Below are 21854 nucleotides of genomic sequence, written 5' to 3'. Positions count from 1 at the left end.
GACTTCTCGGTTCCATATAATAAAAGAATGCTCTATTGGGAATCAGAAAGCCTGGACTTTATCTTTAGGTCTACTGTCAACTGCAAATATAACTTGGGACAAGTTACTGAAGTTCTTTAGTAGGACTATTGCCTTGTCTTTGAAAGGAGGAGCTGAACAAGGTGATGACTGGGATTTATTCCAACTCTGAAATTCCCTAACTTTGCTTTTGTTCCTGAAATATTTTTAGGGTTTTATTGCAATATTGAGAACTTTCCAAGATAGTACCTGTAAACTAGGAGTTTGAATCCTTTCTGTTATGGTTGACCGACTTCCCTCTAAGGCGGGCATGGGGCTCATCTTTTCCTAGGTCATCGTCTGCTCTTATTCAGTCCTTCAGATGTTCAGCCAGAGTATGTGACATATGTGAATGATTTTATAAAGGTGGAAGTCCTCACCCTTAGAGGAAAATTAATGTCTCCCTTATTCACTGAAGTCTTTCTGTGAATCATTCCTTAACTGCCACTCTCACTGCCTAGCCCTAGTTCTGCTTTGTCAATTTTTTTGTGAGATCAGGCCGGCCCTGGCGGCAGTCATTGCTGGTGCAGACTTTTCACAACATCCGTACACTTCAAACAACACCATATTCTTTTCACTTCCACGTGCCTTTTGAAGTATAGAAGCTGCATGTCAGTCTATTTCTAAATGGAATTTTAGGTAACAATGATCTGCCTTAGAACTTGAGACATTTTTTGGATTCCCTTGCCTGTACATCTCATTTGCATGCCCTTAGGAACAAAGTACACACACACACAGACACACACACTCAGACATAAACTGTCTTGTACACCTGAGTGCATGCGTGCATGTGCATTTACACCTCCCCCTTGCCCCCACGTGCAATGCTTGACTTTGGACTCTGTACTTTACCGGGCAGCATTTTTCCGTGTTGTTACCTCCATTTCTGTTCTGCAGAGCTTTGGCTTTCAGAAGTGACTTTGCATCTAACTAACAGACTGGCTGCTGTGGGCAACCCTTGAACAATGAGCTTAAACAGAAGAATGAGGGTAATGTTTATTGGAATAAAGATTAGCCTTTAAATTCCTCAGGGGAATGAACCAAATCCAATGTTTTCCTGTTAGCTGACATTTTTTTATATTGATGCTGTTTTGGATCTTCTGGAGAAGGGAGAAAAAAAAAGAAACTTCAGCAAATCAGCTTTTTCATTCAGAAATGGAATTCGGGGGGCTGTTTTAGCTAGGCTTTTTGACAGTCCCTGATTTAATGTTTTCACTGTGTTGAGAGCAGTAGCTTTATAAATCCTGTGAAAATCTGAGCGATGGAGGGTGTTGTTGAGAGGGAAACAGAGTGCAATTATTTAAATAATCGTAGGCCAATAAGCATTTGGTAGGTGGAGTTACTGTTGTGTGCATTACAGGGCAAGATAATTCTGAATGAAGACTTTAAATATCACACATGCTGGACGGTCTCTAGTTCTGCTTTTTGTGCAAACAAAACAAGAGACTAGGTGACTACGTCTTGCCGACTATCCATTAGTGAATGCAGCTTGTTTGATAAGATTTAAAAAAATACATGTAAAGGATTTATCAGAAGCCCTTATGAATATTTCATGAGTTGATATATTCAGCTGAATGAATTCAGTGAGTGTCAGTGTGTAGCTTGCAGACAAACCTCATCCACAAGGAGGCTACTGACATAGGAAGCACTTTGGCGCATTTTCAGAGGCAAAGCCAGGCTGATAAAGCTCCTTGTGACAGCCTGACTTGCCATTCTTCGAGTATGCTGCTCCTGCTCTAAGCAGCTCATACACTGGAGCCGCAGCTTCTGAAATTAAACTGGAAAACAGTTTGCAGACTCATAGCCTCCTAACCTGCAGCTGTGTCTCTGCTATGTTTGAGGTTTTTGTTTTGGTTGGTGAAAGCAGGCGCTCCATATAAGACATGACAGCCAAAGAGTCTTCAAAAGAACTTACTGCTTCCGAATCTGAGGTTTGCATAAAGACTTTCAAGGAGCAAATGCATTTAGAACTCGAGCTTCCAAGACTACCGGGAAACAGACCTACATCACCTAAAATTTCTCCACGCAGTTCACCAAGGAACTCACCATGCTTTTTCAGAAAGTTGCTGGTGAATAAAAGCATCCGGCAACGTCGGCGCTTCACTGTGGCTCATACATGGTAAGACGGGACTTGGAGGTGTCTATAGTGCTTTTCATTAGCGGCCGTGATTCAGAAATGTAGAAAACAGAACATTTGAATTTTGTTCATAATGCATAACACGAGTGTGAAATGAATGGAGAGCGGGTCCGCCGAAGAATACATAGCGGACCGTGTATTAAATTATCATTGTGCTGCCAAGCTGTTTCCAGATAAAATAAGCCTTTAACTGTAGGGGGCCTTTAAAATTACTGCTCAGAAAGAATACCTAGCCGATTCTAGGTAAATTAAATGCCGGAGGAGTTGTACACATTCAGTTTTTTGTTTAATCTATGCTGAGGTGATAGCTGACTATTTTGGGGGGTGCTTTGTGGATGTTGTTGATGATTTTTTTTAGTAGTAGATTTTTTGGTACAAGAATTACTATTTTAATCTTAGTTCTAATTTATGTCTTAAGACAATGCATCAAGTTAAACTTCATTATTGCATTGCCATGTTGGTAGTGTAGAAACTAGTGGGGGTTTGATTTATTGACTTTACTTAGGGCAAGGGAGAACAAAGTTCCCACTTCTGAAATGGCATGGTTAATTAGACTTATTTGGATTCAAATTGCTGTTGTCTTTAAGAGCCTTTTGTAAAAAAAAAAAAAAAAAAGTGACTCAAATTTATAGGCAGTGATAAATTCCAATTTATTTAGGAATACCAAGTAAATAAATTCAAGAACTTTCTGTAAAAATTGCACTGAGTCTGCCACCTTTAACATATATGTTATATGCAATAGGGTAGCTTCCTTAAATCAGTATGATCATGAAATGTAAGAAAAAAAGCACAGTAGAAAGTAGATGAACTTTTATCATCTATGCTAGGGCATTTCAGATTTCTCTGAAGGATGTATTTTCTTTCAGATTAAGATACTCTTCAAAACTGGGTATCTATATAGTTTTTATTTCATAAGGACCATAGCAATAAAGGGAGCTAGTACTCCTTATAGGCAAGTCTAACACTGATTTTGTGACTGCATGTTAGGTTGCCAACCAACATCATAAACAGAGGATATCTGAGTTTGCACATTAATATTTACTTAAATTCTGATTTCCACTCATCTGAAATGTTTGTCTCATCCACTGTACAGTACATTGGTAAATTCAACTTACTCCTAGAAATATGTAGCTTGCTTTTGCTGGGTACCACATGTTTAGCTAAAACATACTTTACCTAGCTAAAAATGATATGGTTATTTGTGTTTTCTGAAAACAGATTGTAGTTCTTATAATTGTTTTATTAGAGTTTTTTTTTAGGTCATCTTTTTGATGAATTAAATCTTAATTATAGTCTCATATGTGGAATGCACGTGATTAGTTTTTTAAAAACTACCAATGTAGCATAGGTATAAAGAAATTTATGTATAAGTATGAACTGAAGAACTCCTTTCTCTGGTGGTTTACTCCTGTCCTATTATTAGTGTGTATTTTCATATAGTTTGCTAAGTAGTATATAATTGAAGGAGAAGGGATGTGGTATAATTAATTCTTTTAAAAAGAACTAAGATGGAAAATGTACAATTAACTAATAGACTTATATGTTTTAATACTTGTGTTAATATCAAACCATTGTTTTGACCAGAAGGACATTTAATCTTAGTAAGCTAGTTTTCAGATAATGGTAAATCCTCCTAAAACTTTGGTAATATTTTCCTTATTGTAGAGTTTCGGAATATAATAATGTGACCTTTCTTTTACTTGGAATAGATTTTTGATGTGTTAGGAACATAGGCTATAAATGCTGGATTTTTTTTCTCTTCAAAAGATCCCAAATTTTAAAGTGATTAAAGACCCAGTTTCACTCATGCATCATACAAATTTTCTTACAGCAAGTTACAAAGAAGAACAATTAAATGATATCTAAGGCAACTTATGCTATTGGAGTGATCTTCTAGATGGGTTAAAACAAAAATTTCTACAAATTGTCAAAAAAAAAGCCCACAAAACATATGACTTAGTTATAATACACCATAATATAGGTTTAAAGAATCCATTAGTCACCAAACTTATAAAATGACTTTAGTTATGACCATGATTCATTTCCACCCTTTTTCTCCCTCCCAACTCACATACTTCATTTCTTATCATTCTTAGTAATGCTCTATCAGTTTGTTTTCAGGTCTTGATTAAGTCCATATCTACATTTATTTCTATTGTTTTATTTTGGTGTGTGTTTAGTATTTTTCAAACTTATTTTCATGAAACATTCCATGAAAATTTCTTTTTAGAAAATATACACCTTATGTATTTGAATGACTTTTTCACTTATCTTAAAAGTTATGTTTTTTTTTTGGCATCATATCTAATAGTTACATGAGTAAATAAGAGCGTAAGTACTTTATTTTTGCCTCTGTCATGATGAAATGTAACCATCCTTTCACGATCAACGATTGGTATTTTCCAAACCATGCATTTAAGTTAGAAATTCCAAGATATGCACTTAGAAGTCTCTAAAAACATGTTATTACTTTACAGTAGACAGTAAGCTTCTTTTAAGAAGACTGGATTGTTTTGATTCCAGCATTGAAATTAAAGTAATTTTCATGATGAGGCTAAACAATGCAGAAGATGCAGTTTATGTCCAAACCCACTGAACAACTTTTTTTTATCTTTAGTTATTTGTAGATTTCATATTTTGGTCAGATGAACGTGTAGTTCTGGTTTTGAAAGCCCAAGTTATGAAGTGTGAGCTAATGGCAGAAAATTTAAGAAGCACTTGTGAAATATTGACTCTGGGCTTATTTTTAAAATATCTGAAAACAAAAGTAGATATTTGGTGTATTGTCACTAATCAGAATATTTAAACAATCCTAAATCTGGAAGGAATTTGAATGATTATCTCACTGCTTCCTTTTACCCTTGGGCAGACCACAATTACTCCATCTTTGACATATGGAAATCTGCCCTATTTTTTATGACTCTGGAGAAAATAGTTCTCTAACCCCATTTGGTATACAATCTCAATACTTGATAGCCCAGGGATTGGAAAATTCTTCTGGATGATTAATCTATATATAACATATAATATTTATAATCTGGCTTTTGGTCCTCAGTGAACACCAAGAAAAGGCTTATAAGAACCTGCCTAAATCCAAAGATTATTAACTGGTCCTATAAAAACTTTTTTTTTTTTTAATACCCTCAACATATAGAATTGAGCACTGCTGTGAACAAGAAGAAATTCTGATTCAACCTGTGTGGATTCCAACACCTACCATATTTGAAGTTCTTTTCTAGAATGTTCACATGTATTATCTCATTTAAGTTTCATTTAGAGTATAAGAGTACTCTAAATTCATGCTCTCTTCAAGATTACATGTTGCAGATATAAAAAAAATGTTCTGAATTGCTTTAGCTTCTTCCATGCATTTCTACTCTGTTAACCATTAATTTGATTCTGAATCATCATCTTAAATTTCCAAATTTTCCCTGGAGTTCTGAAACCCAGTTCTGAAACCCAGAACAATGAGTTCTGACGCCATACTCATTGTTAGATGATATGAGAAAATACAGATTAAAAAACACATCTTACATTGCAAAGTGTCAATGAAATGTTTAGGGAGTTGGAAAATTAATGCTGGAGTCCTTAGGTCAACATATTATTTATCCCTAACCCAAAGGGTGACAACTTCAGAGGTGTAATTTCTTCTACCTGGCTCTGTGGACTGCTTTTTCCTGACTGGCACTTGCCACAGTGTCCAACTTCTTCAAGTTTCTTCCATTGCTAATTTTCTAACTGCAGTCAGTGGTTCTCCTCTACAATCAGCAGAGTGCTCTGTGAAGAGTTACTGGTGATGGCCTTCACTGTATCCTGGGCTCCCCACACACCTCTCCCTATACTCTCCTCTTGAAGAGCAAATGTATTGGTGAACACCACACTCTGTCCATCTATTCATGCTCACCCGTGGGAATATGCCTGCCCAAGGAATGATGTTCTTTCAATTGGAGTTAGTATTAGAAAAAAAGACTTGTGTTTTTCTCCCTTTCCCCCATTTAGTTCTACCTATATCTTGGGAATCTTTCCCGTTTTCACGAAGGTTCATGAAATATGTACTTTTGTGCCTAATAATTGAATGCAAATGTATTAAAAGATGTAGTTCATAGTCTACAGGAACTTATAGCAGACAATACAAAACTGGAATGACTAGGGGAAGAGTAAAAATAGACCAATGAATATAGTATATGCTTGACTTTTCTCTAAATTTTAGGCACAGTGTAGGCATAAACTTAGGTGATTTAGGGCTAGTTTCTTAGCGAAGCCTACAAAATCTGTGCCTTGTATTCTTCAATTTACTTGAAATATTTCCTGGCAACATTGGAAAAGTTTTGAGAAATATCAATGTCTTTCCATATTTACTGATTGAACAGTTGATTGAACAAAACATTTATTGAGAGACTACTGTGCTCCAGGCCCTACTCTGGGTTTAGGAGATAAAAACTGAGAAAGATAGAGCCCTTGCCTTCAAAGAACCCATATACTGCCTGGCAAACAAACTTATATATTAATAATTAATCAATGGTGTGTAAATAATGCTATTGAAGAATGATGCTCCAATTTGTCATGAAAGCACAGGAGAAATAAAAAAGTCAGTCAATGTGTTAGAAAAGGTTTAGAGAAGAGGTGATATTTATGTGGAGTCTTGAAAAATGAGTAGGCATTTTCTGGGAGTAGAGTAGGCAGGAAGGCCTTTTTTTTTTTTTTTTTTTTTTTGGTCAGAGAATAATAATAATAGGAAATTCCATTAACACATAACAGTAATAATAGCTCACATTTATTTAACACTTGCAATGTATGTTACATTATTCTAAATTTCTATACTTATTTAGTCCCATGAAAAACCCATAAGTTATGAGGTATACAGTATTACTAATTCCATTTAATAGAGAAAGAAGTGATGCATAGGGAGGATAAGTAATTTTCTCAGGGTTACACAGCAAATAAGGGGCTGAGCTGGGATTTGATTCAGAGCATGGGGGAAAGTGAGCAAAGTTTACTGAATTCACAGGATAAGATGCAATGTAGCAAAGATAGGAAGTAAAACTGTGCCTGTAGAGTGCAGCCATACTTTAGAGATTTCACTATCATAAACAAGACTTGGGGCTTTATTCCATCATCAGTGGGACCCACTGCAAGATAGTGAGAAAGGGATTGCCATAAATAGCCTTTACTCTGGTAAGAGACTGGTCAGGCATTGTGAAGAATGGTTTGGTGGATGAGGAGATTAGAAGTAAAGGGAAAAAAGGAGAATGTGCTTTTGAGGGTAATGACTTCTAATTATTGTGTATATCCCATAACATTGAAAACTGTGCTTATGACATTCTTTAGGACTTAACAAATTACTGTTTATGGAAAATGGGAGGAAAGTATGTAAATTTGGTATCCTCTCACATTTATCATCTACATTATGATGCTATGCATAGTATTAGCTGATGTGCACTATCCCCAAATGTATCAAAGAATCATAGCAAAGGTGCTTGGGGGGATGGTGCATCTGGAAAAATGCTAGTGCTCAGTCTTAATTTACTAGACGCGCTTATGTTACATTTTATGTGTATCCTAGAGGCTTTTCTTTTTGTTGTTGTTTTTGTTTTTTACAGAAATTATCTTAGTGTATGGACTGAACTGAAGCTGGTAGAAATCTGTGCCTCATATTTGCTTTAATTAGAGCAAGCATTTTCTCAGTAATGCAAGTCTATAAATGGAGTTTTCCTAGCCTTTGTCCGTAAGTCTTCAATATATTGAATTTTAAAAATACTTACTGTAAAAATGGCTTCGTAAAGTAACGATGACAACTCCCAAGACACATGCTGGAAGGTGGTCTGGCAAGTGTGCCTGCTGTCCAACTGCTAAAGTTTATCCCCCCTTTGTGAAATCCCATTCGCTTTCTTTTCCCATTTTCCCCTCTTTTGTGGTCTCCCAGTTTTTCTCCTTGAATGTTTATAGATGCTTTCTTCTCTAACATCACTGTTAAGATACCAGCAACATTATGCTTAATGCATTTAAATGATTCTCAGGAAATAATCCAAAATGTTTACCATGGTTTACAAGGCCCAAGATTATCTGGCTCCAGGCTACCTCTGACCTCATCTGCTATTCTCCTGCCAGGTTAGCCTCCTTTCTGTTCTTCACCAAACCTAGCATGCATGTTTCTACTCCTGGGCCTTTGCACTTGGTGTTCTTCTGCCTGGAAGGGGAGAGCCTTAGATGCTGATATGGCCCATTCTCTTGCTTCTGTCTAGGTTTCTTTTAGAATCTCACTTGCTCAAGAAGGCTTCTCTGACCCCTCCACATAATAAATACATACATACATACATACATACTTTACTTCCTTGTCCATTACTCTGCTTTATTTTTCTTCTTGGCACTTGCCATTACCAGAGGATATTCACCAGAAAAGACATGCTTGTTTGTCATATTGGTTTTTTTCCCTCTGTTATCTGTCAACCCTTCTAAATTACAGGAGGACAGGAATTTTGTCTTTACTACATCCTAGGCACCTACAAGCAAGGCTGGTACTTCATAAATATTTGTTGGAAAAATAAAAGAAAATGTCTCTGATCCCTGTGTCTTGCTCTTTATTCTTAGAGGATATTTCCTTTGGCCTGATTGAAGAGAAAAGGAAGCTTAGCTAATACTCATTGGGCAAGCTTTCCATACATCTCTTAAAGTTGTGTTCCCTTTCTGCCAGTAGGGCTACTCCACCTTGCTAACTGTTTTGTACTCTATGATGTTGCAGATACAGGTTTAATTACAACTTCTCACTAGAGGCTAAATATTTTACATGGTAGCCTATTTAATTAAGCCACTTTGTACAAATCATACCACCTAGCCTGTAGTGCTGTAAGGTAAATATTTGTCCAGAGCTCTGTACAATTATTTATTTGGTTGTTCTTCATGCACCAAATAGCACAGTTGGTGCTTCAGCTCAGGAAAGCTCTACATATCTCTTATTAACTGTCTGGGTGGAAGTGTTGTACAGAGGAATCTATTTGTTATATGGCCTTTAAAATGTTTGCATATTATACAGTAAAATGTTTGATTATCACTGTTTTTCCACTGATGCAACACCTAAAATATTAATGTAGCAAGAGCTATGGCAATTTGAGTTTTTTTGTGGGATTTCCCCACAGGGAATTTGGAAGTAAGAGTCTATGACTTGCAGAGTGAGGAAATTGTGAATTAATAACCCTTGTTCTTTAGAAAAGACATCAGCAGGAGTGAAAATTTTCACTTGGCACTATCTCATTTTTTTTTTTTTGTACTTTGAGGGTGAGACCTCTGTTGCTCCCAGTAATTTGTCTGACACAGATATGTTTCAATCTCATCATGTACTTTAAGTTAAAAAAAAAGTAATTTGTTGACCATTTCAGATTACTTCTTGCTAGAACTAAGGCATTTTCTCTGTGACAGAGAATAAGAATGATTGCTTCTCTAGACCTTTTGTGGAAAAGAACACAAATCACGTGGCATGCTCCCCAGACCCACTTGTCCTATACCCCTCACAATTGAGGCTTACTGTGAATTACACAGATTGGAAATAAAGGGGGAGGGATAGTATGGCTTCAAGAAAACTGCTTTTTTTAAAGATTTTATTTATTTATTTATGAGAGACAGAGAGAGGCAAAGACATAGACAGAAAGAGAAGCAGGCTCCCTGCAAGGAGAGCCCGATGTGGGACTTGATCCCAGATCCCGGAATCATGCCCTGAGCCCAAGGCAGATGCTCAAGCACTAAGCCACCCAAGCATCCCAAGAAAACTGCTTTCAAACTGCATTTTTAAACACATCAGTCTGCTAGGAACCATTTTGGGTATTCCTTGAAAAATAGGGTGCTGACGATCTTTTTCCTGGTCCCAGGTGGACAAAACAATGTGGATAACTGGAGCCTTGGAGAACTTTGGAGGAGTCTCACATAGATTCCATAATATCCAAGTACTTGAAAACCACCAGTCTAAGAGATTAATGAATTGAGAGAGAGAAAAAAATTTCTGTGTGTCTGTGTTTGGTAAAGTCATAGAAATTTGCAGACAATTTATAAAATTAAAATTATATGAATTTAAAATATCCAGGAATGGCAGCAGGACAGATGGGGAAGGTGAAAGTGTCTAGGTCAAGGAGAGGTCACTGGGAATGAAGATTTTTTTTAAAAAGATTTTATTTATTTATTTGAGAGAGAGCGAGCAGGGGAGAAGCAGAAGGGGAGGGAAAGGAATAGGGAAAGAATCCCAAGCTGACTTCCCACTGAGCATTGAGCCTGATATGGGGCTTGATGCCAAGGGTTGATCCCAGTACCCTGAGATCATGACCTGAGCTGAAATCAAGAGAAGAAGACACTTAACTGACTGAGCCATCCAGGCTACCCTGGGAGTGAGTATTTCCAACTTCAAAAAGGTGAAAGAGTAACACAATGAATACTCTTTACCTAGGTTTACTAATTAGTAATGTTTTCCTACGTTTACTCTATCTCTGTTTCTCTCTCCATATCTAAAACAATGTGTGCGTTTTCTTTAGTTTGAAGAGAGCACATTTAGATGGGGAACAGTAGTTTGGGGATCAAAGGAGACTCATATTTATTTTCAAAATATGGAATTATATTTCCACTCCATCAGCATGTTCTCATATCACAATTTGAGTTTAATTCTTAATAGTGTACTAGCATACTGACAAGTTATAAATAAGTTGTGTCCTCCTTTTTAAAGTCAACCATTGGAACAGTTACAGTGGAGGGTAAGAGGCATCTATAATAGTTTATTACTTTTCCTAGTGATAAATTGTTTGTTTTTAGGTGCTTGAAACAGTTTCTAGGAGGATGGATGTCTGGTATTTAAATTTTCTTTCCCCAAGAAGAGATACTTCTTTTTCTAAAATTTTAAAACTTGTATCACTAGAATGGAACATTATATAATGTCTTTATATACTACACATGAGGTTCTATCACTGTATAATTTTGATGTTATCTTGAATTATTTTACTATTAATTTTCATTTTATGTTACATTGCCCCGAGTCAAGAAAGCTAGTTGGTTTCAGTATTTTCTCTTGACTTACTGTTGAAATTTTATCTATTAATTGTATTGGACCTGAGTTCCTTCATTTGCAAAAAGAAGAAAATAGCCATATGTTTAAATACTTTCAAATGTTAATTTAAAAAACATACCTGTCTATCTGGCTTGCTATCCATCTTCTAAGTGTATTAAAGTACTTAACACAGTATTTCATGCATCATAAATCACATAATAGATGCTACTGTTTAATTATATAACTTTCCAAATCTCTAAACATACTCAGACATTAACATTATTGTCAGCTTTGGTAAAGCAGAAATTATTTTTCATTATTTGAAAAACATCACTGGGTATGGACTGTGCTGCTTGAGAGTCAAAATGCATGTGAATTTGCAAAGAAGTAATTTTATAGTATCCACAGTGTGACCATTTTATATACAAAAGAAACAAAATATCATTTATTATCATGTGATAATCACATTCTAATGAACCGTGCATAATTACGCTGATATGCACATGAGAAGACCCAGTGCGAATAGCTTACGTCCACTAAGAAACTTTATGGCCTTGTTTCGCTGCTATTTCCAATATATTTTGAAAAGTAATTTGTCATTGTCCACTGTGTGAAAGAGATAGGAAGAGAACCACACTGAAGTAATTCCATCCATTTGACCAATCAGCTTGAAAGCAAAGGCCAAAAAACAAAACAAAACAAAACACCAAACCCAAAAAAACCCATAAGAAGATGCCTTGTTTATTTCAAGATCCCACATATAAAAAGCCAATATAGGATTCAGTGAACAAATGCCTTGGAAAAATTCCAGTGTCATCAAAAACTCACTTATTTCAAAATGTCTCCTTGCTACTCTCTCTGTTGGAGAAGGTCTGAGAGTACTTTTGTGGCTTATTTGGGCCACAATTACCTCAGCAGTTTATATAGGAAACCTCTCTCATCATCAGAACTATTTGTCTCCTCACGAAAGGTCGTCCAACTCTCTCTTGCTGGTACCTTAGAGCTGCCCATGACTTCCCTCTGAGATTTTACCATTGAAATCCAGATGCAAATTTTAACTTTATGGGGATAATTATGCCCTTTCTCTTCACCTATCAGCTTTCTCTGCCAGATCTGTGCTCACTCAGGAACCAGAGTTGTGCCTCTAACATGCTCATGTTTACCAAAATAACACAGGGACTGTAGGAAGCTGGGTGATCTGGTGCAGATTGTAACATTTGAATCCCAACTCCACTTTTTATCAGACACTAGGTTTTATTTATTTATTTTATTTTTAATTTTTTTTAAATTCAATTAATTAACATATAATATATTATTGGTTTCAGAGGTCAAGGTCAGTGATTCATCAGTCTTATATAATACTCAGTGTTCATTACTCACGTGTCCACCTTAATGTTCATCACCTAGTTACCCCATCCCCCATCCCTTCCCCTCCAGCAACTCTCAATTTGTTTCCTATGATTAAGAGTCTCTTTGGGTTTGTCTCCCTCTCTGATTTCATTTTGTTTTAATTAATTAATTAATTAATTAATTAATTAATATTTTTTCCAGACCCTAGATTTTAGACAAACCATTTAACTTAGCTTGGTTCCTCTTTCTGCATCTGCAAAATTAGAAAAATGCTTCTTATATCTCAAGTGGCTGACAGGCACATGAAAAAAGGCTCAGCATCACTCGGCGTCAGGGAAATATAGATCAAAACCACTGAGATACCACCTCATACCAGTCAAAATGGCTAAAATTCACAAATCAGGAAACAAAAAATGTTGGCAAGGATGTGGAGAAAGGGGAACACTCTTACACTGTTGGTGGGAATACAAGCTGGTATAGCCATTCTGGAAAATACTATGGAGGTTCCTCAAAAGTTAAACATAGAGCTACCCAGTGACCCAGCAATTGCACTACTAGGTATTTACCCAGAGGTTACAAATGTAGTGATCCAAAGGGGCACCTGCATCCCAATGTTTAGTAGTATTGTTCACCATAGCCAAACTATGAAAAGAGCTGAGATGTCCATCGCCAGATGAATGGATAAAGAAGATGTGGTATATATGTCTATATACAATGAAATACTATTCGTCCATCAAAAAAATGAAATCTTACCATTTGTAACAATGTGGATAGAACTAGAGGGTATTATGCTAAGTGAAATAAGTCAATCAGAGAAAGAATATTGTCTGATCTCACTCATATGTGGAATTTAAGAAACAAAACAGGATCATAGGGGAAGGTAGGGAAAAATGAAATGAGGAGAAATCAGAGAGGGAGACAAACCATAAGAGACTCTAAATATGGGAAAGAAACTGAGGGTTGCTGGAGGGGAAGTGGGCGGAAGATGCGGTAATGCGTAATGGGCATTAGGAGGGCATGTGATGTAATGAGCCCTGGGTGTTATATATAACTGATGAATCACTGACTTCTACATCTGAAACTAATAATACACTATATGTTAATTGAATTTAAATAAAATTAAATTAAAAAAATACTACTTGTATCTCATTAGGCCACTATGGAGATTAAATGAATGTGTATAGTGTGCTTAGCACAATCCTTGGCCAATAACAGGTAATCAGCAGACATTAATTCATTAGTGTATCCATAGCTTAGGATTCCATATAAAAATCTATAACATAGGGATCCCTGGGTGGTGCAGCGGTTTGGCGCCTGCCTTTGGCCCAGGGCGTGATCCTGGAGACCCAGGATCGAGTCCCACATCAGGCTCCCGTTGCATGGAGCCTGCTTCTCCCTCTGCCTGTGTCTCTGCCTCTCTCTCTCTCTCTGTGACTATCATAAATAAGTAAAAATAAAAATCTATAGCATATATCATTATATAAATTAATTAAATATTTTATTGACATGGTTTAATTAAATAAGTCTTTATTAAGCAACTTGTGCATATTCGTTCTTTTTAAGACTATTTGATTTCATCGGATACTTAGTTTCCTAGGATTGTACTTTATCTTAAAACCCATGTTAACTAGTCTTTCCCCAGTAAGATAAAATTTAAAATGAAAGAGAAATCACCATGCTTTATGGGGCTTAATCACTTTCATTCCTCACAAAGACAACTGCAAACGACTTTTCCACACAATGATCTGTATTCTTTAAGATTTCAGTAACCTTCTTGAATTCAATACTTGCCTCTCTTAGTGAAACTGGTTGCCAGTGAAACACTAAGTTAATTTAAATATATTTCTACTAAATTAAAAAAAAAATGGTTCTTTTTCAAGGACCAGAATGTCCGTGAAGTTGTTTTCCCTAGCCAGTAGAATCTAACTTCCTAGTTATTTGTTTATGGAAGAGAGTTTATTCATGAGAAGCAATGGGAAAAGAGCTTAGGATCTAGAGTCAAAGAATCTAGACGTGCATCCTGGCGCCACTACTTACAAATTTTTCTTGTTTTGTTTTATTTCTGAGTGGGGCAGAGCAAGGCCTTTAACCTTTTGAAACCTTAAGTTCCTCATCAGTAAAAGTAGAAATAAAACAATTCTTTCCCTATTCACATGTGAATTAATTTACAAAATTGATTAGAATTGTTGAAAAACACAAAGAGTTGGAAGTTCTTTGCTGGAAGAAGAACAAAGATAAGATTATAGGACAGAAAGTCATGCTAAACTGTTGCTATGGGTTACAAAGCAAAGTCACTGGCTTACATGTTGCAGGTGTATTTGGGTTGTATGTAAAAAGCATCCTGTTAGTAAACATTATTAAACACCACAAACATTGTCCTGAGAACGTTTAATTTCATACAAAGGAGAGGAGTTTCTGTTCAGTGGGACCACTTATGTGAGAGACTGAGATGGAGACAGGGGCTAGGCTAAATGGTAACTATGGATCTTAACTGCCCCTGTGGGTCCTTACATCATTTTAGGTGCTTCCTGCAGAAATACAATAGAAAAACTCATATAACCAATATTCAGTACAGTGAAAGTTGTGTTTAATATTTAGCCAGATGACTTTACAGCACTTAGATAAAATTGCTCTTTATTTCTTCATCATTTCCAAGAATATGTAGGGATGAAAACAGAAATAAAGGTTATTGCTTTTCTTTTGACACAGACTTCCTTCTCACATTATCATTGATCAGGTCAAGTCTGTCTCCTAGCAATTGAAAGGCAGTAAAAGGTTATATCTGTAAGGCAGGTGTTTCTATTAAAATGAATTCGTACATCATTGAAAAATCGGCTACCCCAATAAACTCACAGCTTTGCAACAATGCAAAATAAAGTTAAATGATTTGGGGCTTCACAGGGATCATGCCAAGTTTTTGGTTCTGTCTAAATTAATAAAATAAGATTTTTAGGACCCTATCTGGCAATTGTAGACTAAATTAAGCAACTGCTTCATCAAAATAAAGATTTGCAGAGTCTAATATGAAAGAACTATCTTTTTTTTTAATTTATTTTTTATTGGTGTTCAATTTACTAACATACAGAATAACCCCCAGTGCCCGTCACCCATTCACTCCCACCCCCCGCCCTCCTCCCCTTCTACCACCCCTAGTTCGTTTCCCAGAGTTAGCAGTCTTTACGTTCTGTCTCCCTTTCTGATATTTCCCACACATTTCTTCCCCCTTCCCTTATATTCCCTTTCACTATTATTTATATTCCCCAAATGAATGAGAACATATAATGTTTGTCCTTCTCCGACTGGCTTACTTCACTCAGCATAATACCCTCCAGTTCCATCCACGTTGAAGCAAATGGTGGGTATTTGTCATTTCTAATAGCTGAGTAATATTCCATTGTATACATAGACCACATCTTCTTTATCCATTCATCTTTCGTTGGACACCGAGGCTCCTTCCACAGCTTGGGTATTGTGGCGATTGCTGCTATAAACATCGGGGTGCAGGTGTCCCGGCGTTTCATTGCATTTGTATCTTTGGGGTAAATCCCCAACAGTGCAATTGCTGGGTCGTAGGGCAGGTCTATTTTTAACTGTTTGAGGAACCTCCACACAGTTTTCGAGAGTGGCTGCACCAGTTCACATTCCCACCAACAGTGTATGAGGATTCCCTTTTCTCCACATCCTCTCCAACATTTGTTGTTTCCTGCCTTGTTAATTTTCCCCATTCTCACTGGTGTGAGGTGGTATCTCATTGTGGTTTTGATTTGTATTTCCCTGATGGCAAGTGATGCAGAGCATTTTCTCATGTGCATGTTGGCCATGTCTATGTCTTCCTCTCTGAGATTTCTGTTCATGTCTTTTGCCCATTTCATGATTGGATTGTTTGTTTCTTTGGTGTTGAGTTTAATAAGTTCTTTATAGATCTTGGAAACTAGCCCTTTATCTGATATGTCATTTGCAAATATCTTCTCCCATTCTGTAGGTTGTCTTTCAGTTTTGTTGACTGTATCCTTTGCTGTGCACCCCAAGATTGCTAGAACTCATACAGCAATTCGGTAGCGTGGCAGGATACAAAATCAATGCCCAGAAGTCAGTGGCATTTCTATACACTAACAATGCGACTGAAGAAAGAGAAATTAAGGAGTCAATCCCATTTACAATTGCACCCAAAAGCATAAGATACCTAGGAATAAACCTAACCAAAGATGTAAAGGATCTATACCCTCAAAACTATAGAACACTTCTGAAAGAAATTGAGGAAGACACAAAGAGATGAAAAAATATTCCATGCTCATGGATTGGCAGAATTAATATTGTGAAAATGTCAATGTTACCCAGGGCAATATACACGTTTAATGCAATCCCTATCAAAATACCATGGACTTTCTTCAGAGAGTTAGAACAAATTATTTTAAGATTTGTGTGGAATCAGAAAAGACCCCGAATAGCCAGGGGAATTTTAAAAAAGAAAACCATATCTGGGGGCATCACAATGCCAGATTTCAGGTTCTACTACGAAGCTGTGGTCATCAAGACAGTGTGGTACTGGCACAAAAACAGACACATAGATCAGTGGAACAGAATAGAGAATCCAGAAGTGGACCCTGAACTTTATGGGCAACTAATATTCGATAAAGGAGGAAAGACTATCCATTGGAAGAAAGACAGTCTCTTCAACAAATGGTGCTGGGAAAATTGGACATCCACATGCAGAAGAATGAAACTAGACCACTCTCTTTCACCATACACAAAGATAAACTCAAAATGGATGAAAGATCTAAATGTGAGACAAGATTCCATCAAAATCCTAGAGAAGAACACAGGCAACACCCTTTTTGAACTCGGCCATAGTAACTTCTTGCAAGATACATCCACGAAGGCAAAAGAAACAAAAGCAAAAATGAACTATTGGGACTTCATCAAGATAAGAAGCTTTTGCACAGCAAAGAACTATCTTTATAAACACAGTACTCGCTTGGGATTCAAAGGATTTGAGTTTTAATGTGAGCTGCATCCCAAATGACCTGTGAGCACATACATTGTATATTTGCTGCTGGTAGCTTTTTTTGTCAAGTGGAATTAATAATTACCTGCTCTACCATCCATATCTCGTGCATTATGGTATGAATATTGAATACAAGTGGCTATAGAGTGCTTTGGTTTTCTGCAAAGTAACGTGGCAGAGACATTGAGAAGAATAAAAAGTCTTCTAATAGATCTAGGCATAAAAGATTTTTTAAAATGTGACTCAGCTTTAAGATGCATTAATGAATTTTATATATTATGTGAACCCTAAAAATGGTTTCGCCAAGTACTTGGTACTCAGATAGTTTAGATGTTTATGTTTAGAGCTTCTTAAAGCATTGTCATATTTGTGTATGTCAGTACTTTTTCAATGGCTGGACATTTTTCAATGGCTAGATAGACATCACTTACTGAATTAATTCTGATGTATGCCTTGCATTTTTATTTTTGTATCGATTCCAATCAACAAATGTTTATTATTGGATAAGGCAAACATGATAACACTTTGCCATTAAGGAGCTTTAATCTAGCCAAGGAGAGTATATAATCACTTGGCATGTGCAATAACTTTTTTTGGATAGATATGTGTTAAAAGGATATAGGTATAAAATATAGTACTCTCACTGCTAGCAAGTGGTGCCAATCTGATTATGAAACTGAAGGCTTACAGAGCAATGATGCTGTTCCTCTTTCCAAATGTCTGTGAACCTTGACTTTGCCCCTATTAAGATTATTTATTTATTTATTTATTTATTGAGCAATTAATCACTAGTGAGCTATACTTGGGAACTGGTGTACCAGCAAGTAGTTTACTGATATGAACAAGATGGAAGTATGCTCTAAGAGAGAAATAAGATAGCAATAATTAAGAATTTTTTGCATAAAGAATCATATTACATACATATTATATCATCTAATCCTTATCTCCATTTACCGATGAGGAAACTGAGATTCAGAAAGATCAACTGATTGATCAGCTGTAAGCCAGCTATGAGAGGGTAAGCCAAGAAATAGCCAATGTGTTCTGATTTATACAGTGCTTATATGGACAAGTTCCCTAGATTCAGTGGCACTCCTCCACTCCATTTCCTTCTCTGCCTCCAACTCTAAACACCTATGGGAAAACGCCCAGGGTTCTCATTCTCTCATGTCTCCTTATTAAAAGCTTTCTCACAGTGATGAACTGACAAATTCATTCGCACTTAAGCATAATTGACTCACGGGGTTTCATGTGTTATTCCATTTTATGGAAATAAACATTAAACCAGAAGAATTAATTTCTGCTTGTAGAATTTTGCACATTGGAGAGCAGAGTCAAAGGGAAGTATTTGGGGGAACAAAAGGGCATTTTCATTTCTTTCAAGGCATGAGACCTAGATGACAAGCTGAATGTCCCAGGCACGGAGTTGTATTTGCAAACCTTTCATTCATTTACCACGTTTATTGCCCACGTGTTCTGTGCCGATGTTTCCTGCCTTCCTTCCTGTTTCCATGGATCTATTTTCTGTGTTTGTGGTTGAAGCCAACCCTTACATGGTGCAGTACATTGCATTTTATCTCCATCACCCTGTAAGGCTTTGCTTTTGCAGTGCCTCTGCTCTGTCCTGCATCGTCAATTTTCTACCCTATTAGAGTATATCTATCAGTGTGCAAACAAGCCATAGTTCTATTCATATCTGTATGCCAATGACTTCCAAATTTATATCTCTAGCCAGATTTCTCTGAAGTTCAGACTGATATATCTATCCAACAGCCATCTTGACAGCTAAATCTTCGCACATCTAAAACTGACATCATGATTCTCAACCCTCTTCCCCCTTTGTTGTAATCTATTTTCTATCTCACTAAATTGCAATTCCATTTTTCTAATTACTCAGGCCAGAAACCTTGAATTTCTTAATTTTTTCCCCTGAGGTGTCTATATTTTTACCGCACACGAGACAAACATATTTTTGTTCCTCTTTACCATTGGGATATAGACAGAGGGTGATACAGCATCTGAAATTGTAGTGTATAAAAAACCCTGCACACATACCATTTGTCAAACAATTAAGATATTTCTAAAGTGTGAACAGACGTACAATAGACGTACAATTCCTTTTCCCTTAGCAAAAGGAAAGATAATCCAACATTTTTGGTTTTTGGTATAAACACAGAACTTATATATGGTTTTCTAGGTTATAATAATTACAACCTGTTCCTTCTAGGGACTCAGCTAAGGAACTCATTGTTAGTTGAGATCTAGAATTTATAATTGTTTTCTTTTTCATATTGTAATAATGACAAGTATCAGCAATTATATCATCACTTTTTGCTGTGATCCAAGTGCTGTTTTTTTGAACTTCCATGCCAGATTTTTTATCCAAGTTTGGGACCTCTTAAGGGTTGTTTAGCTTTCAATGAAAGACAATCTTTTAAGGAGTTTATGTCCTAAATATTTTCTGGTTTTGCAGTAGCACACATCAGATACAGTTATTGTGTTTGGATTGGGATTTTCATTTTTAACATGTTCTCAAATTCTTTAGACATTTAATGTTTCCATCTGGCCCTCATAAAAAATTTCACATTTGTAATGCAGCTCAGGTTCCTGCTCAGAGAGCATCATTATAATTCCATCCATGACTCTAGTTTGATAGAGTAGATACTTTTTTAACTTTGGATTTTGTTTTTTGCTTTTTCCCCCTTCTTTTAATCCTAAGAATAACACTTGATTTTAATGGTGCATTTCTCTCTGAAAACACAGTGTGTATACCAAGACAACAAGCTCACTCCTCACTTCTGGACAGTTTGAAGCTGCTAGAGTAGGAGAAGTTACCACACTGTGAGTCTGGTACAAGAAACTTAGCAGTCATCATTCTTTCTCTTCATTAAACAATCTGTTCTCAGTCATCACAGATGGAGGGGATATTTTCAAGGACTTGAATATTTTCTTGAAATAACCAAACAAAGCATGTTAAATAGTAGGTTCTAGGGCACAGTTCAAACAAATGTTCATAACTTTTAGCAGGGTCTTTTCCATTCTGTGAATTTCTTTAGTAGGTACTTATGTAACCCCACTATATGCTAGGTAATGCTCTAATATCTTCATACATATTAAATTATTTAATCTGCATGGCAACATTATGAATAAAGTGAAGTATTGTTAATATCCCCATCTTAAGGACAAGAAAAGTTAGACAAAGATGCAAAAAGATCACAGCTAGCAAGTGGCAGAACCAGAATTCAAAGTTAGTAGTCAGGCCCAGGTCTATGTTCTTAAACATCAAACTATGTTACGATTGATTGTGTTCAGCTGCCAGTTTCCAAAAATATATTTTACTTTCCCAAAAATGAACTACATACTCTGTGTAACTCCCCCAGAACTATGCTTGACTTACAGCTGACACTCAATGAATGTTTGCTTACCTAAGTGTTTAAGTAATAATGACTGTGTTTGCCATACTTGAAATGGGTAAAACCAAAGGCAAATCACAATGGGGCCAGTGGAGAGGCTGCTCTTCATTCAGAAATGCCAGTGGGTCCTAGTATTTAGGGATAACCCATATATGAGGCCCTGCTACTCCTAAGATGATGCTTTGGATTTTGAATTTTCAAATCTGGAAGAATTCTCTTGATTTCACTCATTGCTCTTTATTGACAATTTAAAAAATTTAATAGTGGTAAAACACTCATAATTGAAATTTACCGTCTTAAGTATTTCTTAGTATACGGTTCAGTGGTGTTGAGTGCATTCACATTGTAATGCTTCTCCACTGTAACTGCCTTTAGTAGAGGGAAGAGTACAGATATTAGAGATATAAATAATTTTTTAGGCACAGTTGTGAATAGACAATATCAAGTGCAATCCAGTCAGAGGAAAAAGGCAAAGAGTGTCTAAAAGGAAAACAAGATGAAAAGTAATGGCCAAGAGATACTGTGTGAGAGAAATAAGAAATATAGGATATCATAAGAGATAATGAAATAATAACTTTGTAGATTCCCTAAGCTTCCCGTATTTCATATTTTTGTGTTCTTCCAGTTTTCTGGTGGTAAAACACTTAAAACCACAAGGACTCCACTGATTGATTTGGTGTCAGAATTGAATAGATAAGGAGCACAGCAGTGCAGCTTGCTTTCAACCCCAAGTCAGACTTGAGTGTAAGGAGATGTTGAAATATTCCAAGAGGCGGAACACATAGAACAGCTATTGAAAGAGAGACGTGTAGGCTCTGTTGGATGTTCCTGCAGAGAAAAAATGCAAATGGGGTGGGAGTGGGATGGACTAGC

At 36.4% G+C, this 21854-nt stretch overlaps 1 protein-coding gene across 4 annotated transcripts in view; it reads left to right on the top strand.

Annotated features, from left to right (window-relative positions):
* PDE4B (phosphodiesterase 4B) overlaps positions 1–21854 on the top strand; it is a 542476-nt gene that overhangs the window by 187680 nt on the left and 332942 nt on the right. Inside the window, exon 1 of one of the 4 annotated variants that reach the window (XM_038537224.1) lies at positions 1671–2176. The exons of the other annotated variants lie outside the window; for them this stretch is intronic. Within the exon in view, the coding sequence (XP_038393152.1) occupies positions 1941–2176 (236 nt within the window). The 5' untranslated portion in view covers positions 1671–1940. Of the gene's footprint in view, positions 1–1670; positions 2177–21854 lie in introns of those variants that run through there. 4 annotated transcript variants of the gene reach the window in all.

The sequence above is a fragment of the Canis lupus genome, chromosome 5 (genome assembly GCF_011100685.1).
Source record: "Canis lupus familiaris isolate Mischka breed German Shepherd chromosome 5, alternate assembly UU_Cfam_GSD_1.0, whole genome shotgun sequence".
NCBI classification, from domain to species: domain Eukaryota; kingdom Metazoa; phylum Chordata; class Mammalia; order Carnivora; family Canidae; genus Canis; species Canis lupus.
This window is presented reverse-complemented; position numbering and strand designations above follow the sequence as displayed.